This window comes from Rattus norvegicus, chromosome 3 (genome assembly GCF_036323735.1).
Source record: "Rattus norvegicus strain BN/NHsdMcwi chromosome 3, GRCr8, whole genome shotgun sequence".
NCBI classification, from domain to species: domain Eukaryota; kingdom Metazoa; phylum Chordata; class Mammalia; order Rodentia; family Muridae; genus Rattus; species Rattus norvegicus.
Window position 1 is genome coordinate 57,069,770 of NC_086021.1, and position 23,741 is coordinate 57,093,510.

At 44.3% G+C, this 23,741-nt stretch overlaps 1 protein-coding gene across 48 annotated transcripts in view; it reads right to left on the reverse strand.

Annotated features, from left to right (window-relative positions):
• Positions 1–23,741, reverse strand: part of Neb (nebulin) — a 197,931-nt gene that overhangs the window by 46,948 nt on the left and 127,242 nt on the right. For all 48 annotated transcript variants that reach the window (XM_063283589.1, XM_039106300.1, XM_039106274.1 and 45 more), the window contains 30 exons: positions 21,665–21,769; positions 21,246–21,557; positions 20,270–20,374; positions 18,865–18,963; positions 18,599–18,700; positions 18,378–18,485; positions 17,407–17,718; positions 16,277–16,381; positions 16,062–16,166; positions 15,547–15,651; positions 14,501–14,608; positions 14,284–14,397; positions 13,665–13,862; positions 13,292–13,396; positions 12,494–12,598; positions 12,291–12,395; positions 11,902–12,009; positions 9,998–10,111; positions 9,317–9,514; positions 8,889–8,993; positions 8,205–8,309; positions 7,137–7,244; positions 5,467–5,571; positions 3,924–4,031; positions 3,309–3,413; positions 3,104–3,208; positions 2,083–2,181; positions 1,598–1,708; positions 907–1,011; positions 215–319 (listed from right to left, as the gene is read on the reverse strand). In XM_063283589.1, the coding sequence (XP_063139659.1) occupies positions 215–319; positions 907–1,011; positions 1,598–1,708; positions 2,083–2,181; positions 3,104–3,208; positions 3,309–3,413; positions 3,924–4,031; positions 5,467–5,571; positions 7,137–7,244; positions 8,205–8,309; positions 8,889–8,993; positions 9,317–9,514; positions 9,998–10,111; positions 11,902–12,009; positions 12,291–12,395; positions 12,494–12,598; positions 13,292–13,396; positions 13,665–13,862; positions 14,284–14,397; positions 14,501–14,608; positions 15,547–15,651; positions 16,062–16,166; positions 16,277–16,381; positions 17,407–17,718; positions 18,378–18,485; positions 18,599–18,700; positions 18,865–18,963; positions 20,270–20,374; positions 21,246–21,557; positions 21,665–21,769 (3,774 nt within the window). The remainder of the gene's footprint in view (positions 1–214; positions 320–906; positions 1,012–1,597; positions 1,709–2,082; positions 2,182–3,103; positions 3,209–3,308; positions 3,414–3,923; positions 4,032–5,466; positions 5,572–7,136; positions 7,245–8,204; positions 8,310–8,888; positions 8,994–9,316; positions 9,515–9,997; positions 10,112–11,901; positions 12,010–12,290; positions 12,396–12,493; positions 12,599–13,291; positions 13,397–13,664; positions 13,863–14,283; positions 14,398–14,500; positions 14,609–15,546; positions 15,652–16,061; positions 16,167–16,276; positions 16,382–17,406; positions 17,719–18,377; positions 18,486–18,598; positions 18,701–18,864; positions 18,964–20,269; positions 20,375–21,245; positions 21,558–21,664; positions 21,770–23,741) is intronic.

The following is a 23,741-nucleotide window of genomic DNA, read 5'->3' on the forward strand; positions in this document are numbered from 1 at the left end:
CCAGCCCAAGTTCGAGTTTTAACCCTTTCCAATTCACACCCGAGTCACAAATCTAAGGGAAAGGCACAGCGCTTCTCATTCTTGGAGCACAGCTTCTGTGTCTGGGTGATGGTGAGCACACTCGGTAGTGGGCAAAGTCTCACCGAAGTAGCAGGTAAAGGCTTGGAAGTATTTCTTAGCTGACGGACGGGCTGGTATGGAGTCCTCATCTTACCTCGCTGACCATGTCCTTCACATCTTTAGCGTGTTGCAAGGCTGTGGTCTGATTCCCAGCGTGGTGGTGGGGTCTCTCTTTAGTGGCAAGCTCAACATAGAGATACTGGGTAATAAGAGAGCGGAGGAGGAGTTAGAGATGAAGCTTCAGTCTGTCCTCTTCCTTGAGAGTCTTTATCTAGGTCTGTGTGTTTGATTGTCTAAGGTTGTTGGTGTATGTGTTTGTGAATTTGTTTCTCTGGACATGACATTTGAAAACACATATCCAGGAACCCTCTGTCTAACAGTCCTTCTGCTGCACTTGATCCAGTGTAAAGCCATGTGATAAAGAATGCCAGTGGAAGAATAAGCAGATTCTGAGAGATCCTTCAGCATCCTCTCTCCTTAACTTTGCCTGCATATGTGACAGTTTCAGATACATTCTTGAAGTGAGCAAAGAACCACTTTTACTACTTAGAGCTCATGACCACTCATCTGAGGACAAAAACAGACAGCCCTTAGCACAGAAGACAGGGTACCCTTTGCCTGTGAAAACCCAAGAGCAGTTATGGTAGTCCCAAAGAAAACTGCGATATTTGTGGATGTAGGCTGCAGCAAGGACAATCAACTCAGTCAGCTACCAGCCCAGGACGGTCAAGTAGACATGACTCCCGCATGGAAGACTAATCAATTTTCATTAATCATAGGCATTACCTGACTCTGAAGCTTCTGTCCTCGCTTGGCTCTTAGAAGGTCAGGGGTATCGGGAACTGAAGTGAAGATGGACTTCTGCTTCTTGCCTGAGGCTCTGTAAACCAGCTAGAAGCAAAACGAGACACCTTTGTCACTTCCTCTTTGCTGGCATGGCTACTGTTCTGTGGATGCCCTGACTGCTTGCTTGTGGGTAAGGCAGGTGAGCCGCTGCTGCAACTGGCTAAGTTTCTTCCTTCTAAACTGATGGTTCCGGAGTGTTTGCCTCCTGAACTTTCTCTCCCTCCTCACCATTGCATCAACACAGCAGACATTGCATCAAGCTGCCCAATAGTCAATTACCCCGTTGTTGTATTCTTGGTCCCATACTCAAGACAGAAAAACTTGAGTTAATGTTAGTTTGTAGACAACTGTTTAAGACAAAGACTTTCTAAGCTATAAAGTCCTGTCAAGCCTCTTATTTACCCTAGTTATAGACGGGCAACTATTAGTGTCCCTTTTTACAAGAATTGAAAAATAACTAGAGCCTACTGATTTGCACAGACATTGGGACACTACAGTCAAGCACAGAAGGGACATCCTTTCCCTGTCATCAATGAGTACTGATCATCATAGACAGAAACCGAGAGTCTTGAGTAGCTCAGTCCGTCTGGTCTGTCTGCCTCCCGTGTAGTGGCAAACGATGCCTCCTTACCTCACTCAGATGTGTCTTCAGTTCCTGCACTTTTCTGTACTCTGGGGTATCAAGCACCACTTTGTATTTGTCTCGCATCTTCCTGGCTTTATCCGTGTACAGGTAATTCGACTTAGAAGAAGAAAGTCAGAAACTCAAGTTGGTTAGTCATTTAAGGGACCGTGTGTCATCTCTTCCAAATGGCTGTCATATGCAATCTGAGAAGGCTCTAAATGTGTCCTGGGATGCTAAAAGTCTCAATCACTTCCACCCCATTTTCCCCTCTTGGGGGAACGAAACAAGAACAAAAACATCCATCACTTGGATTCATTACCTTTATGACAGGCACAGATCATAAGTAAATTATGACCTACTCAAGTGGGTTGATGGCAAATTCCTCCTCAAAAGTAGATGTAGGCCTAAGATTCTTTCTGCTCTTCCCCTGACTGGAAGCTAGCAATGGGGTGTATGGCTGCAAGCTGTGTACTGTGAAGGTGTGTCCTCACCCAGAGTTTCCTTAGGTGCCGGGAGCGGACCATGTCAGGGGTGTCATACAGGAAGCAGCCAAGTCCCTTCAAGATCTGCAGGTCCTCTTTGTATTTAATCTGCGGGGCAAAAGCAGACAGCTGGTTATGAGCCAGTGTAAACATGAGACAAAAAGACACAGACAGCCACACTTCTTTATTGGTGTGCAGTTTTGCTCTCTGTGGTTTCAGTTTTCAATTGTCGACTGTTATGTAAAACTATGAAATAGAAAATTCCAGAAAAAAGTGGTTTGTGCACTTATATCTTTTATTTTAGTATATTGTTGTGGCCACTTTACTGTATTATTAGTTGTTAAGACTAATATTGTGTGCCTTACTCACAATTTAAACTTTATCAAGAGTATGTAGTAGAGTCATGGTTTGATACATCCATTGATGGTCTATGGAAGATTTCCTCTACAGATAGAGGGGGCACTCGAATTTTCAGCTTGATTCAACATGTATACCTTCATTTCTTACACTGCCTGCTTCCAAATTGTAAGTTAAATCTTTAACCCTGAGCCAAAGGGAGAACAATGATATTGTGTTAGCCGGTCTAGGAAAAATTTGCAGATTCAATGGGTGGGTCCACCAGGAAAAGGAGATATTTAAGAAGCTTTTGTCTGTTTGTTTTTTATTTTAATGGCAGTAGGAAGATGTTAAGAGGGAGTGCCCACAGGATCAGGAGCGAAAGAAACCTAATATGACCAAGGACACAGGACACAAGAACAGTAGGAGTAGTTGGTGAAGATCTTATGTTGACATATAATGGCAGTCACTGAACAAGCAAGCCATCCCTGTTCCTCCTCTAGCTTTCTCATGACTTTTCCTGTGGCCAGAAAAATGTGGAAATTTCCTCACAATTTTACCTCCAAATTGTACATTTCATTAAGAAATATGCAGTGGGAAAGGTTTTTCAAAGCCCACACCGAATATCTTAAATGTTGAAAGCGATGCTACTTCTTGGTAGGACTCCTTTTGAAAGAGTCTACAAGATGCTTACGTCACTGGTGATGTCTCCCACGTAGCGACAGTGCAACACTTGGGGTGTGTATGGCAGCGAGATCATGTGTCCCTGCATCTTGAAGAAGTCTGATTTGTAGATCAACTAAAGCGGGAGGGGGTGGGGAAGAACATAATAATGTTAGAGAGCAAAGGGCCAGCATTGCTCCCTGGACAGATGGTCTCTCTGTTCCCCACACTCTTACCTCACTGACAGCCTCTTGTGTCTTCTTGACTTGGCGGATTTCAGGTGTGTCTGGAGTTGTATGTATCTTGTCTTTCAGTTTATGATACAGTTCTCGATATAGTCTCTGCAGCAAAGGAGAAACCATTCTAAATGTTTAGGGCCGGATCACAAGGGCATCTTACAACAATTAAACAAACTAAACAAACAATTAATTACTTTACACAAAGGAGCAAGAGAGGAAACTTGGGGATGACAAAATGATTTGAGATTAGAATGAGAGAAGATGCTTCTTTCATTTAGGTGAAGAATTCTGAGTACACATAGTCTACATTCCATGCGATGGCTGTTTAGTAGGGCAGATACACAAATAGAGCTGATGAGAATCAGGGTGGTGAGCTAGACACAAACACAATCAAAAGATTTAACACAAATACCAAAATGAATCATTTCTTTAGAAAAATAAAAAGCTCAGCATAGTCTGTGGAACCAAGCCTCTACAATGACTTAACTAATAGAAAAAAAAAACCCACCCACTAAAAGGGGCAACAAAACTAAAATATGGTCCTCATCCTGTTGTCCAAAGCCATGATTTTGAAATTCAGTGTTTTTCCCAGAGAATGCGTGTTCACGGTACCTCACTAGTAACGTTGTTGACTCTCCGGACATGGACAAATGGGACGTCCTTGGGTCCAAGCGTGTAGCCATTTGCCTTGATGTGTTCATAGGCTTCTTTGTACTTAAACTGAGAAAACAAAGCCAGATGGAAATCAGTAATGGCTAAACAAAGAACCATACTGTATCTCTCAATTAGAAAAGAGACTGTGCCTTGATTTGAAATTTATGCTTTAAACATCAACTGTAAGAGCTAGTCCTTGACATAAATTAAATGTTATTTCTTTATTATTGCGTGTACGTGCATGATATATGCCTGTGGGTGAAGAATGTGTATGGCATGCATCCAGAGCCAGAGGGCCAATTTCTGGGGTCTGTTTCCTCTTCCATGGGCTCTGGAGTCGGACCTGGTGACGGTTCGGATGACATATGCTTTTGCCCTCTGGGCTGTCTCACTGGCCCCAATGACATGATTTTTTTTTTTTTGGTTCTTTTTTTTCAGAGCTGGGGACCGAACCCAGGGCCTTGCGCTTCCTAGGTAAGCGCTCTACCACTGAGCTAAATCCCCAGCCCCCCCAATGACATGATTTTAATATGGTCTTAAGCCTTGGAAGTTATTAGTTGGATGATAAAGACATGTCTGGAAAGGTTAAAAAAAAACCCTTACCAGGTGAAATATTTTTGTAAGATATGATGCAAAAATACAAGAAAAAAACCCTATCACTTTAATCTCAAAGTATCTTGAAAATTAGGAAATATAAAAAGGACCAAGACGATATTTTTTAATACTGATGGATGGCTTATTGAGTGATTTCTAAAAATAACAGGTTTCATTCTTAACTCTTTTAACATCTACTTTGGAAGTGCATTCTTGGGTCATGTTGGCCCTGTCTTGCAGAATCAATTCCCAGGACTCTGAAGATGAGCATCATGAGAAAGAGCTTAATCGTGCTCTCCAGACAATAGTTGGCTTGTAGACTACCACACCTTTCTAAGGCTTGCCCCTGGAGTACATGTCTCAGGGCCTATGCTGCCTCTGACAAAACCCAGGAAAGGGCAGTGCCAGAGGCAACCTATGGCAAGTTACTAGCAGCAGGAATAGAGACACTGCCCATGAACTGAGCACAGAGGTAAAAGGCAAGGTAAGTGTCAGGCTCAGTGTCTTGGCAAGAAGTCTTCTCAAAGGGACACACAGTAATGTCTCCTAAGTTTATATCCACAGTGCACAGGGCATATGTGAAGCTGCATTTCCAGTAATCGATGTGGGGAGTGCTTGTGATGTTTCTAGCCTAAGGCCAGCTGAAACAGAGGCATCTTGACAGCACTGAATGCTGCACCGAGGTTTCTGCCATGTCCTGTTCTAACTCACTATCCTAGTTAGGCACACCCAAACTGGAGAGGCAGCCAATGCCATCACATCCCCAGGAAACATGACGTCTGCCCCTGCCCTTTCCACCTTCACGTTGAGCTTTCTGGGCACAATTTGAGCATGAGAAGAGACTACTAACTAATATTAATTTCTTCACATTCAAATTTCAGACCTTGACAGAATGAGGAATACTCACATAGCTGCTCATGTAGCGGGTGTCCTTGGTGTGGTTGAAATGAGGGGTATCAACGGGGAGCCTGTACCCAGTAGGCAGGAAACGCAGGCCTTTCTTGTACAGATTCTGCCAGGATGAAAAAGAGCAAGTAAAAATGTCTTCTAGCACCAAATAATGTGTACTTGAACACATCACATGCAGATCATTAGATTTTTGGTCAGACAGTTGATCTATTTATGTTCTCTGAGTTGATTTCAAGAAGTTCAGTTGCAAGAATAATGAATTCAGTCATGTTCTTCTTGTCTTACTGGATTGGGAAAAAAGACTCATAGGGATTGGCACTGTCACCTCTGTAGGATCTTTACCGGACCTCCTGAGAGGCATACCTGTGAGGGATCACACCAGGTGAGCCTCTGAACATATCCAGGAGGGGTATTGATTGGCTTTACAGAGTGGGAAGGCACACCCTAAAGGGTGCCCTGTGTTTGGCTCCTAGATTGTGTAGAAGGAAGACGCTAGCTAAGTACAAGGACTCATCTCCCTCTGCTTCCTGACTGTGAACAGAGAATATGACTAACTGCTTCGGATTCCTGCCATCATGACTTCCCTGACATGGACCCCTGAACTGTGAACCAAGACAGTCTTTTCTCCTTATGTTTGCCAGGGTATTTCCTGAAAGCTGAAAGCAGCAGGAAAAATTAAGGCAAGGCTGAAAGAGGGAAACGGCATATAGAAAAGAGGGTGTTTGTGCTTGCAAACATGTACCTGACTGGCCTTCTGACATGGAGCAAGAATGTGGGCCACGCAGACAAGATAGGCAGTCAAGCACCATCTCTGCCATTAACCACACCCTCGGGAGACACTCAAGCCATTGATGGTTCCTGAGACAGCCATTCTCATGTGGCACTTCTGATATTGTCCTCTTGTATTCCCCAGGTATAGAGACATCACAGAATGAGGTCAAGACGGATATATTGGTGGAGGAGTATACGGCAAAGGTCTGTTTGTGCTCTTAAATATTCTGGCTCTCAGGGGAGCACCAAGCTTTTTTTTTTTTTTTTTTTTTTTTTTTTTTTTTTTCGGAGCTGGGGACCAAACCCAGGGCCTTGCGCTTGCTAGGCAAGCGCTCTACCACTGAGCTAAATCCCCAACCCCGGGGAGCACCAAGCTTAAGAATAGTGTTCAGAGTGAAAAACAAAAACAACTGATACATTCAAAATACAACACAGCAGTAAAGAGCTTCCTGAGGTCACACATGGAAGGGAATGAGAGGTAGGGCCCTATCATCTTCCAAACTCAAGTGGCAGTTTCTACCTTTGTCTCTTACCGTTAGTAGCCTTTTATAGTAAATGCCTTACTTAACTCTGCCATTGTGATTTTAAGGTTTTTAAGAGGAGTGATGGCATACCAGCTCTCTTCTTCCCGACTTGGAAATACTGGTCAACTACATGCCTGTTTATTATTTGTTTGACTGCTTCTTACGAGGATCCCATTAGTCAAGAAGACATATTGGTTCTTGTTTCCAACTCACAGAGTTTAATAGTAAGTTGTTTGTTTTTGCTCGTTCGTTATTTCCAAACTCACAGAATAGAACAGCATTTGCCTCTCTTACGAGAGACACATAAACCAACCTACCCCTATAGGTCCCACAGCCTGGCTTTCAGTCAATATTCCCCTTTCCTGACACCCACCTCACTCTGAAGCTTATATGCGTGGAGGGCCCGGTCCAGATCCACAGTCTTGGTAGTTGGGGCCACTTTGCCTCTGACACTGTGTATGTAGTCATAGTGGTAGACAGCCTGGGTGCAGAGAGAGGTAAGGTAAGTTCATTCAGACTGCAGTTGCATTGTTAAGTGGGACTGCATATTTAAGACTGTGAAAAAGGGGGCAGCCTGCTTCCCTTGGCTCAGTGTTATCAATATGACCTCCCCTACTGCCGTCACCCCTTTGACTCTAACCGGTTGCACTATTTTGGAAGCGGGGACCTAGCTGGGGGGAAATTGGTCATTGGGGGCAGATTCTTGACCCAGGCCTGCTTTCCCATCCCTTCCTCTCCTTCCTTTCTACCACAAGGCAGAGAACCAGCCTTCACCCCATGCGATTACCACCATGGTATCCGCCCAAACACACAGGGCCAAGAAGCCACTGACTGAACTCTCTAAAACAGAAAGACAAATTAAGTAGTTCTTCCATTTTTTCTGTCACAAAGAAGGAAAAGGAACAAACGCACCTAGAGACCTCTGTTGTGTGACTATGTCTTACGCAGTGGACTCAGAACCAACTGCACATAGCCCTGAGAAGTACTGACACCACCCATGTGTCAGAGACAGGGATAGGCATGTCCCCTCCAGAAGTTCAAAGTGATAGGTGGGATCAGATCCTACAGCTGGTTAGACTTGGTTAGATTAACTAGATTAGACAACCAGCGGGCTCTAATATTTACTTGCTGCCTGTGCATGTAATTGGGAAAGGACAGCTTGGTGGTTCTCTGCCCCGCCTGGTCACAGGCATGACAGGGCATCTACACACATGTGCACTGCTGGATGCTCTAACGTACAAAGCATCTCACAGACTCAGCTCACAACGCTACCTCTGCAAACTACTGACACTTCAGATGTTAGGGAAAGGGAGATTTTCGAGGACGTTCTTGGGTACCAAGCGTAGTCCCTAGTCAGGAAGCGCTGCCTTCGCCCAGTCTTTGGCTGAGCTGTGCCCCGTCTTCCTTGCTACCCAGAGTCACTTCCCCAGGGAGGACTTACATCACTGAGCTGCTTCCCACTCTTGACGGCCTGGACGTACACCGGTGTGTCAGTCACCAGCTTGTAGTCATTCCTCGTCTTCTGCACATGAGCTTTATACTTGATCTGACAGGAAGCAAAGAAGGAGGACTATGCTGGAACACCCATTGTACCAGATAGCCCAAGACTTTACAGAGGGCTCGAGGGTCACTCCCGTCAATAATGTGCAGCCCATGGATGTGAATTTTATAACATCCCACACTACCAGGGTTTACATTAACACAGGGCATTAGACTTATACAGGTGGTGTGATGGCTGCTTGCCTCTCAAAGCTCTTGCTGAAATCCTCACTATCATATGACTGTGGGGTAAATTCCCCCGTATCTCACAAATATATCCCATTGATCATCCTAACGAGTGAGTTTTTCATAGAATAAAATTTATGTGCTCATTAATATATTCAAAATAGTTTAAATATATCTAAAATAGTTTAAAAGAGAGAAGATCCTGGAGTGACTTCTCCACAGAGCAGCAAGGTACAGGTTGTTTGATAGAAATGCTAAATGTGGTGCTAAGAAATGACGTCTTCAATAAGACTAAATTCACAACCGGGCCAAGGCACTGTTCTCACTTTAAACATTGTCTCCTTGACTCTAAACTGTAGGGAGGTGTGTTTATACTGACAAACAATACGAGGATACTCACATCGTTGCGTAGATCATAAGCATGTTTTGCATGGAGAATTTCAGGAGTGTCCCAGACGTAGCAACCAATGCCCTTCAGCCAGGTGAGGTCATCCTTGTACACAATCTAGGGGGTTTCAGCAGATGCAGAGGATCAGAAAAAAAAAGTCTGACTATCCCTTGAGTACTAAAGAATAGGTGTACCCTAGACCCAGGTGACATGGGGAGGGAACTAAAAAGCAAAGGCTATCGGCCATGAGGCTGAGAGGACAGAGATCTGCCCAACCCTGCTTCCAGGGAGGGCTCTAAAATCCCCTCAGACTCATGGGTAATCAGAACACAAGAGGGATAAAGGCCAAGGTGGATATGCAGGCGAGCCTGCTTCTCAACAATGCTGGGGTGTGAGTATGTTGGAGCAACTATGGGGGTCCTTCTAAGCCACAGGCTTACGTCGCTGATCTGGTCTGTCACTTTTCTGACGTGACTGTTGACTTGTAAGTCAGGGTGGCAAATCCACTCATGAAGGTGCAGGCGGTAGTCGATCTCGCTGACTTTCTTCTGAGAGTCCTTGGCCGTCACCATCTCCACCATGTCGGGCACGATGTTGATTTTCATCTTGTTCTTCTCGTACACTGACCTGTACAAGCGCTGTGAAAGCCATTACGACCCAGTTACAGGAAAACCGTTGCGTTGTCATGGAATGTCTGTCTTCTCCAGATCAGAGCAAGCAGCTGGGGTGGGGGGTGGAGGCTGGAATTTTCTCGCATTTTGTATAAATTAATACCAGGACGTTTTGGAAAGATCTATGTCTATGTTTACGTATGTGTATGTGTGAGTGTATGAATGTGTGTGTGTCACATGCATGTTGGCTCCGGTAGCTGGAGTGCCAGGCAGTTGTGAGTTGCTCGATCTGGGTTCTGAGAACTGAACTTGGGTCCTTTCTAAGAGCAGCAAGTATCCTTACCATGGAACCCTCTGAACCATCTCATCTCTCCAACCCCTAGGCTGAGGTGATACTTAGCTTCTGTGTACGTGTACACTCAGTGTCACATGCCTGGTTTCATGGAAAGTACTCTGATAACACAGAGCTATTTGGGTCAGCTTCTGTGTGCACGAAAGCCTCTTACTTACATCGATATTAAGCTTGCCCACTCGGAGACACCGTGCTGTGTTCGGATCGTCGTCAACACTTTTCGGTAACGTGTAAAGGGCTTTGAACTTCTCATATTCTTCTCGGTATTTGATCTACAGAGAACAAGTAGAGAAGCTAAAACATGAAGAGTAGAGACCTACTGTTAAACAAAACAAACAAACAAACCACGAAACAATAGGAGGTGCCTGATCCAGCTGATGCGGGGGTGGGGTGTGGGTTGGATCACTTCCCAGCGATCACTTCCTTGAAGACACTAGAGCCAGCAAGGGTCATTGTGAGACTGATATCAGGCCCTATCTGAAAGCACTTTTATACTGGATAGTGCATACAATTGTATTGTTTGTTTTAAGTGCCCGTGCCAAATACTGCTGTCACTACACATTGCTTTTAGGAATATGCTTAATTGGTTAAAATGTTCATAATGACAAGGATCAAAACCAGGGCCTTGAGCCTGCCAGGCAAAGGGTCTACTACTGAGCCACACTCCCAGCTTCTAGTAAGTGACTGTTCAGTAATCTCTTGGTGATGTGGTTTTATCATCCTTACTATCCTGAGTGGAAGGTTCAGACTATGCTTGGAATCTTAATCTTACGATTGATAATTCTTGGATTTCACTTTCTCCAAGTATTTCAACAAGGCAGTTCAGCCTGCCTTGAGTTCCAATCTGCGCCACCTATCAACAGACACTCAGCAACTCCACAGGTTGGGAATAAGGGAAAGGCAAGAGCTGTCCTCCCAGCACACAGGAGTAACACACAGGCTCTCAGGACCCAGAGGAAATGGAAACTGCTCCAACAACTAGAGGCCAAACAGAATCCTCCCTGGAACTTTCCAGAACAGAATACTTCAGTCTTTTTGCACTGATCACTCCTTTAGCTATGAAAAACTAGCATCTAAAGGAATGTCTTTTTTTCTCCTTAAAAATATTTCCAGCTGCCCACAGTAGGGGAGTGCTAAGGCACCGAAACAGGAGTGGGTGGGTGGGGGAGCACCCTCAGAGGCAGGGGGAGGAGAGAGGGGACAGGGGGCTTCTGGAGGGGAAGCTGGGAAGGGGGATAACATTTGAAATGTAAATAAAATAACTAATAAAAAATAAAAAATTAAATATATATAAGTACAAAAATATTTCCAACTAATGTTAGGATCCTTAATTTTCCTATGCCCCTCACTCCTTGTTCCAACAATACATTGCCAAGGATCTGCGACAGAAGAAAAGCCTCTACCGAGCTCTGTAAAATTTATTCAAAAATCCAAATGAGAGGCATGCTCCTTGGCCACATCTGTTTATTTATTTGGTAATGGTGTGATAACAAGCTACCAAATACAATAGCTTAGCTTTCTGCCAGATCAAACCTAATTCTCTCAAAATGCCCTATTCTTGGTTTTGATATCTGAGACAGGGTCTTTCTTACTCTGTAGTGTAGGCTAGACTGGAACTCACTAGGTAGGCTACGCTGGCCTTGAACTAAAGACAATCTTCTTGCTGCAGTCTCGAAAGTGCTGGACTTGTAGTCGTCAGCCTCCAGGCCTGTTTGACATTTATTTGTGTCTTCCCTATTCTGTGTGGCAGTTGGTGTCTACTTTCCCTCTTCACTGCTGGCGGAAGCAGAGGCTGTCTACCCATGCTGTCTGCCCATAGGTAGCTTGAAAGATCACACCCGTGTCCTCCTGACTGGTATCTGTGACTCTTCAGGGACCGCAGGGCCCTGAGAGGAAGTGAGAACAGACTCTGGTGCCCAGCTACTGGAAGTATTTGTCAGGTACCCCCAAGAGTGATGGGGGTGCTTCTGGGCAGCATTTGAACAGTCTAGGGAATTCTTGGTATGGGGAGCGGAGGAGAACAGAGGGTGAGGGGAGGCTATGATGTTTGCACTCGACTTACACGGCTGGCCAGGTGCTTCTGGTTCTTGGCATGTGTCAAGGACAAGGTGCTGGTTGGCAGGTTATAGCTGGTGGCTTTCACCTTATCCCAGGCCTCTTTGTATATGTTCTAGAAGGGTTAAAGATCTCGTGAATACAGGAGCTGAATTCTGGTTAACTCCCACAGCATCAAGTTTTCCCCAGTCTCTGTCCTTCTCAGATGGACTTTGCCAACCCCCAGGGCATGCATTTCTTTGATTTGAGGTTTGATTGTATAGTGAGAATTTGTAGGTACAGTTGGAATTTTACAGTCTAGGGGGAAATTGACAACACTTTAGGGAAAGGTCTTATCCCTTTTGCTTACTGTCTCTGAAGGGGGAAAGAGCTCAGCATGAGGAAGAGACAACTCACACTGCTGTACAGGCTCTTCAAGTTCTTGGTTCTGTCATAGTCGGCTGTCTCCAGCACTGTGGTATACTTGTCCTTAATCTGATGGTAATTTTCTTTATATTTCACCTGCAGACAAACGAGAATGGCTTCTGTGGCCTTGCTGGCGGGAGATCTCTTAAGACAAGAAAGGGCTTGCCCTGCAAGGCAGGCCAAGGACACCATACCTCACTGGCATTGATGCCACTCTGAAGAGCAGTCACGTAAACTGGTGTGTCTGTGACCAGGTTATAGTTCTGCAGATTTTCTTTACTTGCTGCTGTGTATTGTAGCTGTGAAGGAAAACCAAAGTCGCCCAAAGTGGTAAAAAAAGCAGCGTTAGCTGTTTATAGCAACCCAGTCACCCTTTTCTTTATATCTGGGTTTCCGCTGTAATTTAAGAAACCGGCTGCCAACCCACTACAGCTCGCCATGACTTTGTGTGACAGCCAAAGCAAGCAGCAGCTTTCCTCGGCCGAGAGAGAGGTCTGGGTCTCTGTGAGGTGTCCTTCTTTATCTTATTACTTGCTCCAAGTCACCTCCCAGTCCTCCTAGCAGCAGCTTGCCTTGCCAATAGTCCATCAGACCTGCCCAATCACAGCTCAGCCACATGCTGGGACATGCCCCAGATAATGATGTTTTTTCCCCCTCCAAACATATGTACCTGTTGTCAAAACATACTTTGCTTCCTATATTCTGCATGTTAACCTAGCCAAGATGCCGATGCCTGAGTTCACCATTCACCAACAACACCCCACCCCCGCCCCCGGTAACTTCCTGGTATAAATATGCATCACCTTCAGGCTTAGGGCAGACTCATACCAGAGCAGGTCACCACAGAGGTTTGATTGGGACCAATGTGTTTGCCGTAGATCATACACTTTCCTTGCAGTCTCTCAATCAGAGCTTACGACAGCAGCCCGCAGATGCTACCATGGACTACAGTGACATCTGGATAGTCGGTCCGTAAAGGGAGATGGGCTCACCTGACTCTGGAGGTCATATGATTTCTTGGCATGGAGGATCTGGGGTGTATCCCAAACATAGCAGCCGATGCCCTTCAGCCAGTTCAAGTCGTCTTTATATACATTCTGCAAGAAGAAGGGACAGGAGAGGTGGCAGGCATTCAGAACTTACAGTTGGTCATTGTCTGATGGTTTTCTACTGCTCCCTGGCCTTCAGCCAGCTGAAAGCGACTTCCTGGCTGAATGATGTCGCAGAGGGGGGAACGATGTCTGAGGGTAGTACTAAACAGATTAAATATTCAGCACAAGTGCCCTATGGCTCTAAGGGGATTCTGACAGGAGGAGTAGGTTACTTATGCCACTTAGTGGTGTAACTACAGAAAGGGCATCATACATCACTTAAGATCTCCTGGGCGTTTCGGGCACGGATAACATTGGGCTCCTCAGGAAGTGACGTCCACTGGTGAAAGTAGTGTCGGTACTCCAGGTCGCTGAGGATGTACTGGCACCTCTTCGCCAGCACGTGGTTCATCATGTCGTTGGGAATATGCACGTTTGCTTTGGTGTCCTCGTAGTCTTTTCTGTAGTTCAACTAAAGATGTTTTTAAAGACAAAAATTATTGCGAGATTAACACTTGAATTATCCCAACCAATCTATTTAGTCTCCCATGTAGAGCAGTACATATAGAATAGTGTTTAAGATAGCACTGATAATTATAAAATACTCTTCTTACCCCTCTATCATGCTGTGTTTTCCCCTTCTGCCAATTCAAAGCTTTTAGTGTGTTTGGTCAAAAAAAAAAAAACGAGGTGGGGGTGGGGGTGGGGGTGGGGAGCAGGACAATGTCCACAGACTTCAAGGGTTCACAGGTGAGGGTGAGGAAATCTGGAAGATGACCGCCCCATACCACTCTCTCCCCAGCTAATCTTGAGTCACAGGGAAGGCTATACATGGGCAGACACAAGAGCACACTGAGGTTGTACATCTCTACAGGGAATTAAGCCTCGCTTACCGCACTCCGCATCTGCTGGAAATCCAAGCAGTGGACCACACCAGGGAACTCGCTTATTTCTTTTCCAGCCAGGTAGTGACCTTTCTGTTTCTCATAGGTTTCCTTGTATTTAAGCTGAAAAATGGGTTCGACATTGAGAACTTCTGGAGTTTTCTATTCAGCTTCTTGTTCCCCAGTAAAGACTCTCATCCTAAGAGAGGAAAAGCATCAAACAGACCTCACTGTTCACCAGGTCAGCATGCTTGGCTCCAACAATCGGAATATAGCGCTCATCCAGGGTATAGCCGTAGGCCTTGGTTCCCTCCCATGCTCCCTTGTATAGTATCTGGAACGAAGAAACATGTGTTAATAAAACCGTACCCAACTATATTCCGATAGCACTAATACAACCACTAAAGCTGGGTTGGAAGGTTTACGTTCAAGGCAAGGATGAAAACTTTATTGGTAGTCATTAGCATGCCTAATGGAGAACAGGGTAGTTATCTGATTAAATCTACAACTGAGACATCTTAATACAAAGTTGACTGTATTTCTACCATTTGAAAAAAAAGATGAGAAATTTTATACAAGGATTTACCAAACGCTGTTATGTATCGACACACATGTTCTCTCTCTCTCTCTCTCTCTCTCTCTCTCTCTCTCTCTCTCTCTCTCTGTCTCTCTCTCTCTCTCTCTCTCCCTCCCTTCTCCCTCCCTCCCTCCTTTGAATTAGCTGAGTTAAGTAGGAATTAGGAAGTAAACACCTTCCATTTGTTGGTTGGAACTGTGTGTATATGATTACTAAGGAGGGATGTAATCTCCACCCCCCTTTGGTACCTGCTCCATCCTTTGTGCTGTCTCCAGGTCCCTGACAGCACTTCTCTCTGTCTCTCTCTGTCTCTCTGTGTCTCTCTGTGTCTCTGTCTCTGTCTCTGTCTCTGTCTCTGTCTCTCTCTCTCTCTCTCTCTCTGTGTGTGTGTGTGTGTGTGTGTGTGTGTGTGTATACCATTACCCATTTATTTGTGTCAGCATAAGAGACGAAGACAACTGGTCACGTTCTGAGCTCATGAGTTTACAAAGTCAGTCAAGATTATGAATACAGACGAGCTTAATTAGGAGACAAGTTATGGGGTTGGGGATTTAGCTCAGTGGTAGAGCATTTGCCTAGCAAGCGCAACGCCCTGGGTTTGGTCCCCAGCTCCAAAAAAAAAAAAAAAAAAAAAAAAAAAAAAAAAAAAAAAGAAAAGAAAAAAGGGAGACAAGTTATAACAAAGTAGAACTCACAGTACTGTAGAGTTTCCCCATGTCTTTGGAGTGGGAGATGTACGGTGTGTCTGGAGAAAACATGTACTTGCCCTTGGCTTTATTGAATGTTTCTTTATATTTTACCTAGGAAGAGGGGAGAAACCTTTTGGTTAGTAGAAGCATATATTTAAAATTTCTTAAGACATACTGAAAACATAATAATCTACACATACTTAAAACTAACCAGTTGGTTGACGTTGACTTTCTTCTATTCATCTTAGCTAACTGAATATTCTCGTCAAGAATACAGATACCTGAAAGCGGGCGCGGTGTATACCATTGCCAAAGATTATCTTACGACTCGCCCCTCTCTCAGTTTCTAATAATCAGCTATCTAGACTTAAGGGGGCTAATCATTCAATATGAACAAATGCAGTACAATCAATACTGTATCGTATCAAAGCTTATGAGCTCCATGTTCTACCTCTCTGCAGCTGAATCACAAAGCTGAACACGTTGAGCAGAGAGGCCACTTCAATACAACATGAACTTACATCACTTTGATTGACTGAGTTGATCTTGGCTAAGACAATCTCTGGAGGGTCCACCACACTTGTGAAGTTGGGATAGTTGTCAAGAGCGTCTTTCTTGTATTTTATCTGAAACGAAGGGAGACAATTGAGATACCTCTGTCCTCACAAGACACCCATCCCTATGTGGCCGGTAAGGAAAGTAAGCTTTTGGTTAAAAATCCAACAGGCTCTCATACCTGATTCACCATTTCCTGGTTCTTTGTAACCCTCACATGGTCCACAGAATCCAGAGGGATCCAGCCAATTCCTCGGAGCCATTCCAGGTCAGCTTTGTAGACATTCTGAGGGGAGAGGAGAGATGAGAGGAGTTGTAAGTGACACCGGATAACCACAGAGGATTCCAGGCCATCTTTTCAGAAGACTTAGATGGATTTCTCTTTAGTGGCTGCTGTCCCCTTCGTTCAGGGACAGCTTTGCCTGGCATTATTTCTTCAGCCTGTGACTGCACAAGGCCCTGCATTCAGTGCCTTAAGGAATCAGTATAAGGTGACGTGCTATGAGAGCTAGATCACGGGAGTGCTAATGGAGTTAAGGAGCTGTTGACACGGGAAAGGTTTACCAAAGAGGCTGCAGTTTTAGGGAGATAGGGTACCCACATTTGCTATGGTTAGCTACCTGGACTGAAGGAAGGAGAGTGCGCATGTAAATGGTCATGGCGGCTTAGGGAATGGGACAGCGTCTCCTCTAGTCTGGACAAGCCTGCCTGTTCCCATCACGCCTTCCCCCCTGCCCTAGCTCCTGGATTCCCCCAGCCCTCCCCAGACAAAATGAAGACTGGATGACTGGAGTAAAGCTGGACACCAGTCATTTTGTAGCAATCAATGAAGCAGTCTCCTTTCCTCCCTGGTAATGATGAAAGGACCTATGCTGAGTCTTCTGCGTCTGAGACAGGACTGTGACGTGTGCTCAGGCTTCTGTGTGCAGTGGCCTGTGTCATATTTTGTTCTATGTCTTAGCCTTACTAAGGCTCTTCCTGACGGATGCTGGATTCGTGCAGCTTAGAGCTCTCTCTCTGTGTCTGTCTGTCTCTGTCTGTCTGTCTGTCTGTCTGTCTCTCTCTGAATCTCTTGTTCCTTAAGTGTCTTAAAGAATAAGCTGTTCAGTGATATAGGAAGCAGGAAGGAGGCTTTTCAGTCTTTGTCTATGACTGTGAGTGCTAAAACCTCAGCTTAGCCTCCAGCATCATCCCCTTTTAGGGATAAAACTAAATGCTTATGGTCTAAACTGTCAAAGAGGGAATGCTGCGTATTATTCTCCCAGTGTACCTACAGTACAGTCTAGGTAACGAGAAATGACATTTACTTACGTCACTCTGAAGATCATAGGCAATTTTTGCTTGAATAACATCATTTTGGTCGGGGTGGCAGGTCCATTGGTGTAGGTACTGACGGTAATCGATGTCACTGACAAGGCTCTGCCCTTCCTTGGCAGCCACAACCGACACCATGTCAGCAGGTATATTGATTTTGGCCTTTGACTTGTGGTAGCTCTCCTTGTAGAGTCTGTCATTTTGAATCTGGCCTGCGTGCTCAAACCAAACCAGCTTGGGGTCGTCTCTCATTGTGGGAACCCCGACGTAGTGGCCTCTCTGCTTAACGTGTTCAGCCTTGTACTTTAGCTGCAGAGGGGTTGAACACAGAACCCAAGGCTTTGATAAGCCCACAGCGCAAAGCAGGGTTGAAGGAAGAACAGCAGCAGCTTTCGCCTACAGCTTTATGTTGGACACTTCTATTCTGAGGTTAAAAAGGAAACCACTGGAATAAATAAATACCACTGAAATAAACAGACATGAAGAAATAGCTATTCCACACTTGGCTGTTGCTTTAGACTGTTTCTCTGCTCACCAAAAGGAGGCTGGCCTTCATACACAGTTGAAGGTAGCTTTGAACTCCCGATCCTCATGCCTCCACCTTCTAAGTTCTGTGATTATGGGTTTGTGTGGTAACACCTGGCTGCAACAGCATTTTAAATAGAACTTCCATCCGCCCATATCCTTGCTCTCTAATTGTGGCTATTTATTTGGGAGTCTTCGGATTTTGTAGCAGCCAGATGATACAAGAAAGAAGCAAAACCCAAACCAACCAGGCAACAAAAACAAGCCCCAAACCTAAGTGAAAAGACCTAGAAGGGAGGGACTATTTCAGGCCTCAGCCGGCTCAGCCTGGTCTACCGAGCTGAGATGGAGCATCCTCAAGCTGACATCTGTATTTTACAATGTGCATCCCTTTCCGGCAAGGTCCAGCTTCTGCAGGGTGCAGTCATGTTGGGATAAATTACCTCACTCTGAACGTCACTGGAATGGTGGGCATGAACAAATGGGACAGCATCAGGTGGCAGGATGTAGCCCGTGGCTTTCTGTTTTTCCCAACCTTCCTTGTAGAGGTACTAAAAGACAAAGAGCCACAAGAGGGGTCAAGTGTGGGGTCACGGGAAGACGAGGTCACGCATATAAGTTTACAGACCCATCTCCAAGCAAGAGGCATCTGCAAAATCCCTACCTGGTCCAGGATCCGGGCAGCCTCCTGGGCAGTGTGCAGCAGTGGGGTTTCTGTAAGGGTATACTTTGATTTGATGGCGTTCCAATCTTTCCGATATTTAATCTAAAAATGAGAGGCATGGAGGGAAATTACTTGATGTTAAGAAATCTCTCTATGTTACTAGCATAGATAATTTCGGTGATGGGACTATTAGCTCAATCATTGCAGGAGGAGAGTTTTGGCCACAGTCTCGGCATTGCTGTACGATTTTACAACTATCTACTTACGTCATCTCGGATCTCACTGCTTTGTTTCGCTGTCACGTAATCCACTCTGTCATCCACAGGAGTGAAGTTGAGAGTTTCTATTTTCGTGCGGTATTTTTTCTAGGAGGAAAAGAGAAACTGTAGTCACTGGATGTGTGAGCGGAGAGACCCTAAATTAAGGGTTTCTGTCAGAGGCACGAAGTACTACCAGTGAATGGCGTTTTCTTGGCAATTTGGTTTTATATTTTTCAAACAACCAGACTGTCCTATTATATACTGCCTACAGATTATTTTCTCAATATTGGGGTTTGAATCCAGGGCCTCAAGGATTTTAAAGTAGAAGGATTCTCACCTCCCAAGGTCTCATCATTACTGGAATCATAATATTCCATTTTTTCCCCCAATGGATAAACTTTCCCCCAGGAAACTGCTATTGTTGACAAGAGAAATTTTCCACTTGTGTTATTCCATGCATCAGTGAGTATGTTTGATGCTGTTAGGGATACGGTCCCGAAGTATGATAGGTAATAATGCACTCATTGATAAGTGGCTATTAGCCCAAATGCTTGAATTACCCTAGATGCCTAGAACAAATGAAACTCAAGACGGATGATCAAATGTGAATGCTTCACTCCTTCTTTAAAAGGGGAACAAGAATACCCTTGGCAGGGAATAGAGAGGCAAAGATTAAAACAGACACAGAAGGAACACCCATTCAGAGCCTGCCCCACATGTGGCCCATACATAAACAGCCACCCAATTAGACAAGATGGATGAAGCAAAGAAGTGCAGACCGACAGGAGCCGGATGTAGATCTCTCCTGAGAGACACAGTCAGAATACAGCAAACACAGAGGCGAATGCCAGCAGCAAACCACTGAACTGAGAACGGGACCCCCGTTGAAGGAATCAGAGAAAGAACTGGAAGAGCTTGAAGGGGCTCGAGACCCCATATGTACAACAATGCCAAGCAACCAGAGCTTCCAGGGACTAAGCCACTACCTAAAGACTATACATGGACTGACCCTGGACTCTGACCTCATAGGTAACAATGAATATTCTAGTAAGAGCACCAGTGGAAGGGGAAGCCATGGGTCCTGCTAAGACTGAACCCCCAGTGAACTAGATTGTTGGGGGGAGGGCGGCAATGGGGGGAGGATGGGGAGGGGAACACCTATAAAGAAGGGGAGGGGGAGGGATTAGGGGGATGTCTGCCCGGAAACCGGGAAAGGGAATAACACTCGAAATGTATATAAGAAATACTCAAGTTAATAAAAAAAAAAAAGAAAGAAAAATGCCTGACTCAAATTAACAGCCCTGAAAAAAGTAGTTTAAATGCTGACCCAAGGTGATTATATTTTGATTCCTGTCTTGTGCTCATTTCCTAAGGAAATGTGCAGAATGTCCGGGCAAAGCCTTGGATTTACCTCGCTGAAGATATCAGCAGCGTGTTTGGCGTGATTGACAGAGACAGAATCGTTTGGCATCCACCCAATGCCACGTAACCACTCCAAGTCAGCCTTGTAAACAGCCTGTGAAAACAAGGCCAGAGTCCGTTTAAGAAGTCTAATTCCTGGAGCCTATTAGTCTGAGGAGGAAACACAAGGTAAACAGTGTAGAAGCAACAGAAGATATATTTGAGCATCGGTGCAGGACATGTAACACAAGTGGCCAGGCCAGGTTGTCACAGCAGGATGACATTCTCTCTGTTGAATCTGAGAGAGCCTCAATTCAGCTCGAGGCTATGATTGCCACGTGGCAGTCACTATCTGGGGCTCAGAATTCTCAAGAGTAATAGGAAACCTTAGGCTTAAAAAAAATATCTTTTGCTGATTTGAAATTTCGACAACTTAATTCAAGATCTCTGAACAATTGTGTCAGTGGAAAAAGCGTATCTGGGCCTAGATTCTGTGTATGAATTGTTAATAGTTTTTTAAATATAAGCCTTGATTGTTATATGAATGCTATAGATAATAATTTTCCATAATAATTCCATCTCATCCCTTCCCTCCTCACAATAGGATCAAACTACATGTCCATTGCACTGGCTTGGATCTCTCTGTTTAGACCAAGGCTGACCTTGAAGGTGCAGAAATCCTCTTGCCTCTGACCCTCAAGTGCTAGGATTATAGACGTGTACTTCCACAAATTTCCCATTGATTTCCCACAGTAGGTGGGTTTTTTTTTTGTCCTTCTGTCAAGACCTACACTCATTTACACTGCCATTCATTTTTTCACAAGAAGTTTAGATCCTTCCTGGCATTGTTGATGCTGATGCCACACTGCAAGGCCTAACTACTGTCAAACTCATGGCCGGGTAAAGACATGAAATTGTGACAAAGGCACTTAATGCTGTGAACTTTCTGGGAGTCACGGGAAAACGATACAGTACAGTCCACTCACGTCGCTCTGTAGCTCGTAGGCTTTCTTGGCCTGAATCACGTCGTTCTGGTCAGGCATGCAGGTCCACTGGTGTAGGTAATTGCGATAGTCAATGTCGCTGACCAGCGTCTGGCACTTCTTGGAATGCAGGATGGACAGCATGTCCACGGGGCTCTGGAACTTGGTCTTCCATTTGGCCCACTGCAGCCTGTACTCCCTTTCATTCTGGATCTTGCCAGCGATGAGGGCCCACCGGATCTTGTTGTCATCCCTGGCTGTGAGGGTGCCCACGTAGTGTCCCTTCTGCTTCTCGTGGTCAAGCTTGTATTTATACTGGAAATGAAGAAGCAGGGCAGATGGGTCATAGAGCGTCCTCAGACACACACAGAGAAATTGTTGGAAAGAAAAGACCCACTCAGAGGTATAAAAGGCTCACTTACATCACTAGCAATCTCCCTGGAGGCCTTGGCAGCCTGGATGGGGATGGCATCCAGCCGGACATCACAGCTCATCTTGACTTCATCCCACCCCTCACGGTAGAGTTTCTGAGGAGGAGAAAGGGTAGAAGAGGTGAAGTTATTTATTTATTTTTTTAATTTACACCATTGTTCTGGAATGTGAAATCGTATCTACAGTCCAAGACCCAGACTCAACGAGGCAGCTTTCTTGTTGACCTTAACCACAGATGACATGTGGTCTCCAAAGCCTGGTTCATTTCCCTTTTAGTGTCAGCGCATAGATAGCGGTGGGATAAGTTAGACGCTACAGGCTACCGTCTGTATCTTCAGCTCAACTTTGCTGCTCTTACAATTGCAGAGGCTTTACACTTTTGAATTGGTTCTTTCCAATATAACCTTTCCACTCGTCTATGACTGATAGCGCACACTGTTCAAGGATACTAGATCTGATAAGTACAACTGGACATATATATATATATATGTATATATATATATATATATATGTGTGTGTATGTGTGTGTGTGTATTTGAGATATATATATATATATATGTGTGTGTGTATATATATATATTTGAGATATATATTTTTGTTGTTACAATTGAAATAAATTAGTAATGTATCACTCTCTCCAAGGTCTTTATTTTCTACTTTAAAAGTCAGATGACCATAACTACCATAAAAGGTTAGAGCAAAGGACAGACCAGAGTCTCCATTATGTGTTTCTTTGCATGGCTGAGGACTGTGATATATCAAAAGCTATGGCATTTGGCTGGTAAGTGCCTGAGACATACATGAGTCACACACATCTTAATGCCTACATTCTACATTGGCCATGGTAGAAGGACTCAGAAATGACAGTAATTTAAACATATAATTTAAAAACCCTGCTGATCAGCACGGGGATTTCTACAGTGAAGAAAAACATGATAGTGCCATAGCTATCCATTGTGTCCTAAATTTGGAATACCTGAGTCTTTAGGTGAATTTTATACTTTTAAGTATGTATGAACTTTTACTTGAGATTTTTGTCTGTGTGAATTTTGGGTGGGTCTAGTTTAAAAATTGATTTGCTTTCTGTAAAGAGGAAAAAGTGACCTCCGTATTTAAATATATTATTCAAGAGCATATTCACGTAAATAAGTCACCATATTACCTTTGACCTTACTTTTGTCTTTAGCTTTTCTTATTTATTGTCATATTATATTTTTATTCTTTCTTGTTTACAAGGTCAAATAAATTTCTGTCAATGAACTGAAACAAACCCGAGCATACGATCTAACTTCTTCACCTAATAACTCTGAGAATAAGGACAGATTTCCAAACTTTTAACAGTTTTGACTTCCCTATCTAACTAAAGAAAAAAATTACTCCATTTTACCAATAGAGTTTGAGTCCCTTTAAGGTGAATTTGCTTTGCTATTCATAAAATCGCATATAGCGATTTTTGCTCTGCAGAAGGTATACTTTCTAAATCAGTGGTTCTCAACCTTCCTAATGTTGCTACCCTTTTATAAAGATCCTCATGTCCTGGTGATCCCCAACCATAACATTATCTTGTTGCTCCTTCATAACTGTAATTATGCTACTGTCATGAATCATAATGTAAATATCTGATATGCAGGATATCTGATATACAACTCCAAAGGGATCACAGCCCACAGGCTGAGGACTACTGGTCTAATGATGGACGCCATCGTGAATAGCAGACCTTATCAGTTATAATGACAGTAATGTCCCATGAAAAGAAAATGGACATTGCGGTTTGCATTGCAATGAGGCATCTGATTCTCTGCCACGTGAGCCACTGTCATTATTCCCCTAAGTTTGCTCTTAGCACACTCTGCTAATTTGCAACTGTGATATTCACGATAAGGTTCTAGAATTCTCACATGAGAACTCTGTCATATTAAAAACAAGCACATGTGACCTTTCAGAACTCCTCTGTCCAAATGGCTACGAACTGAATAAAAGAAGCATCTTCACTGTGGTATAGAAATTCCCCAAGAGCGTCCCACACTATGGCACTGATACTGGATCTCCAACCCCCGAGACACCCGT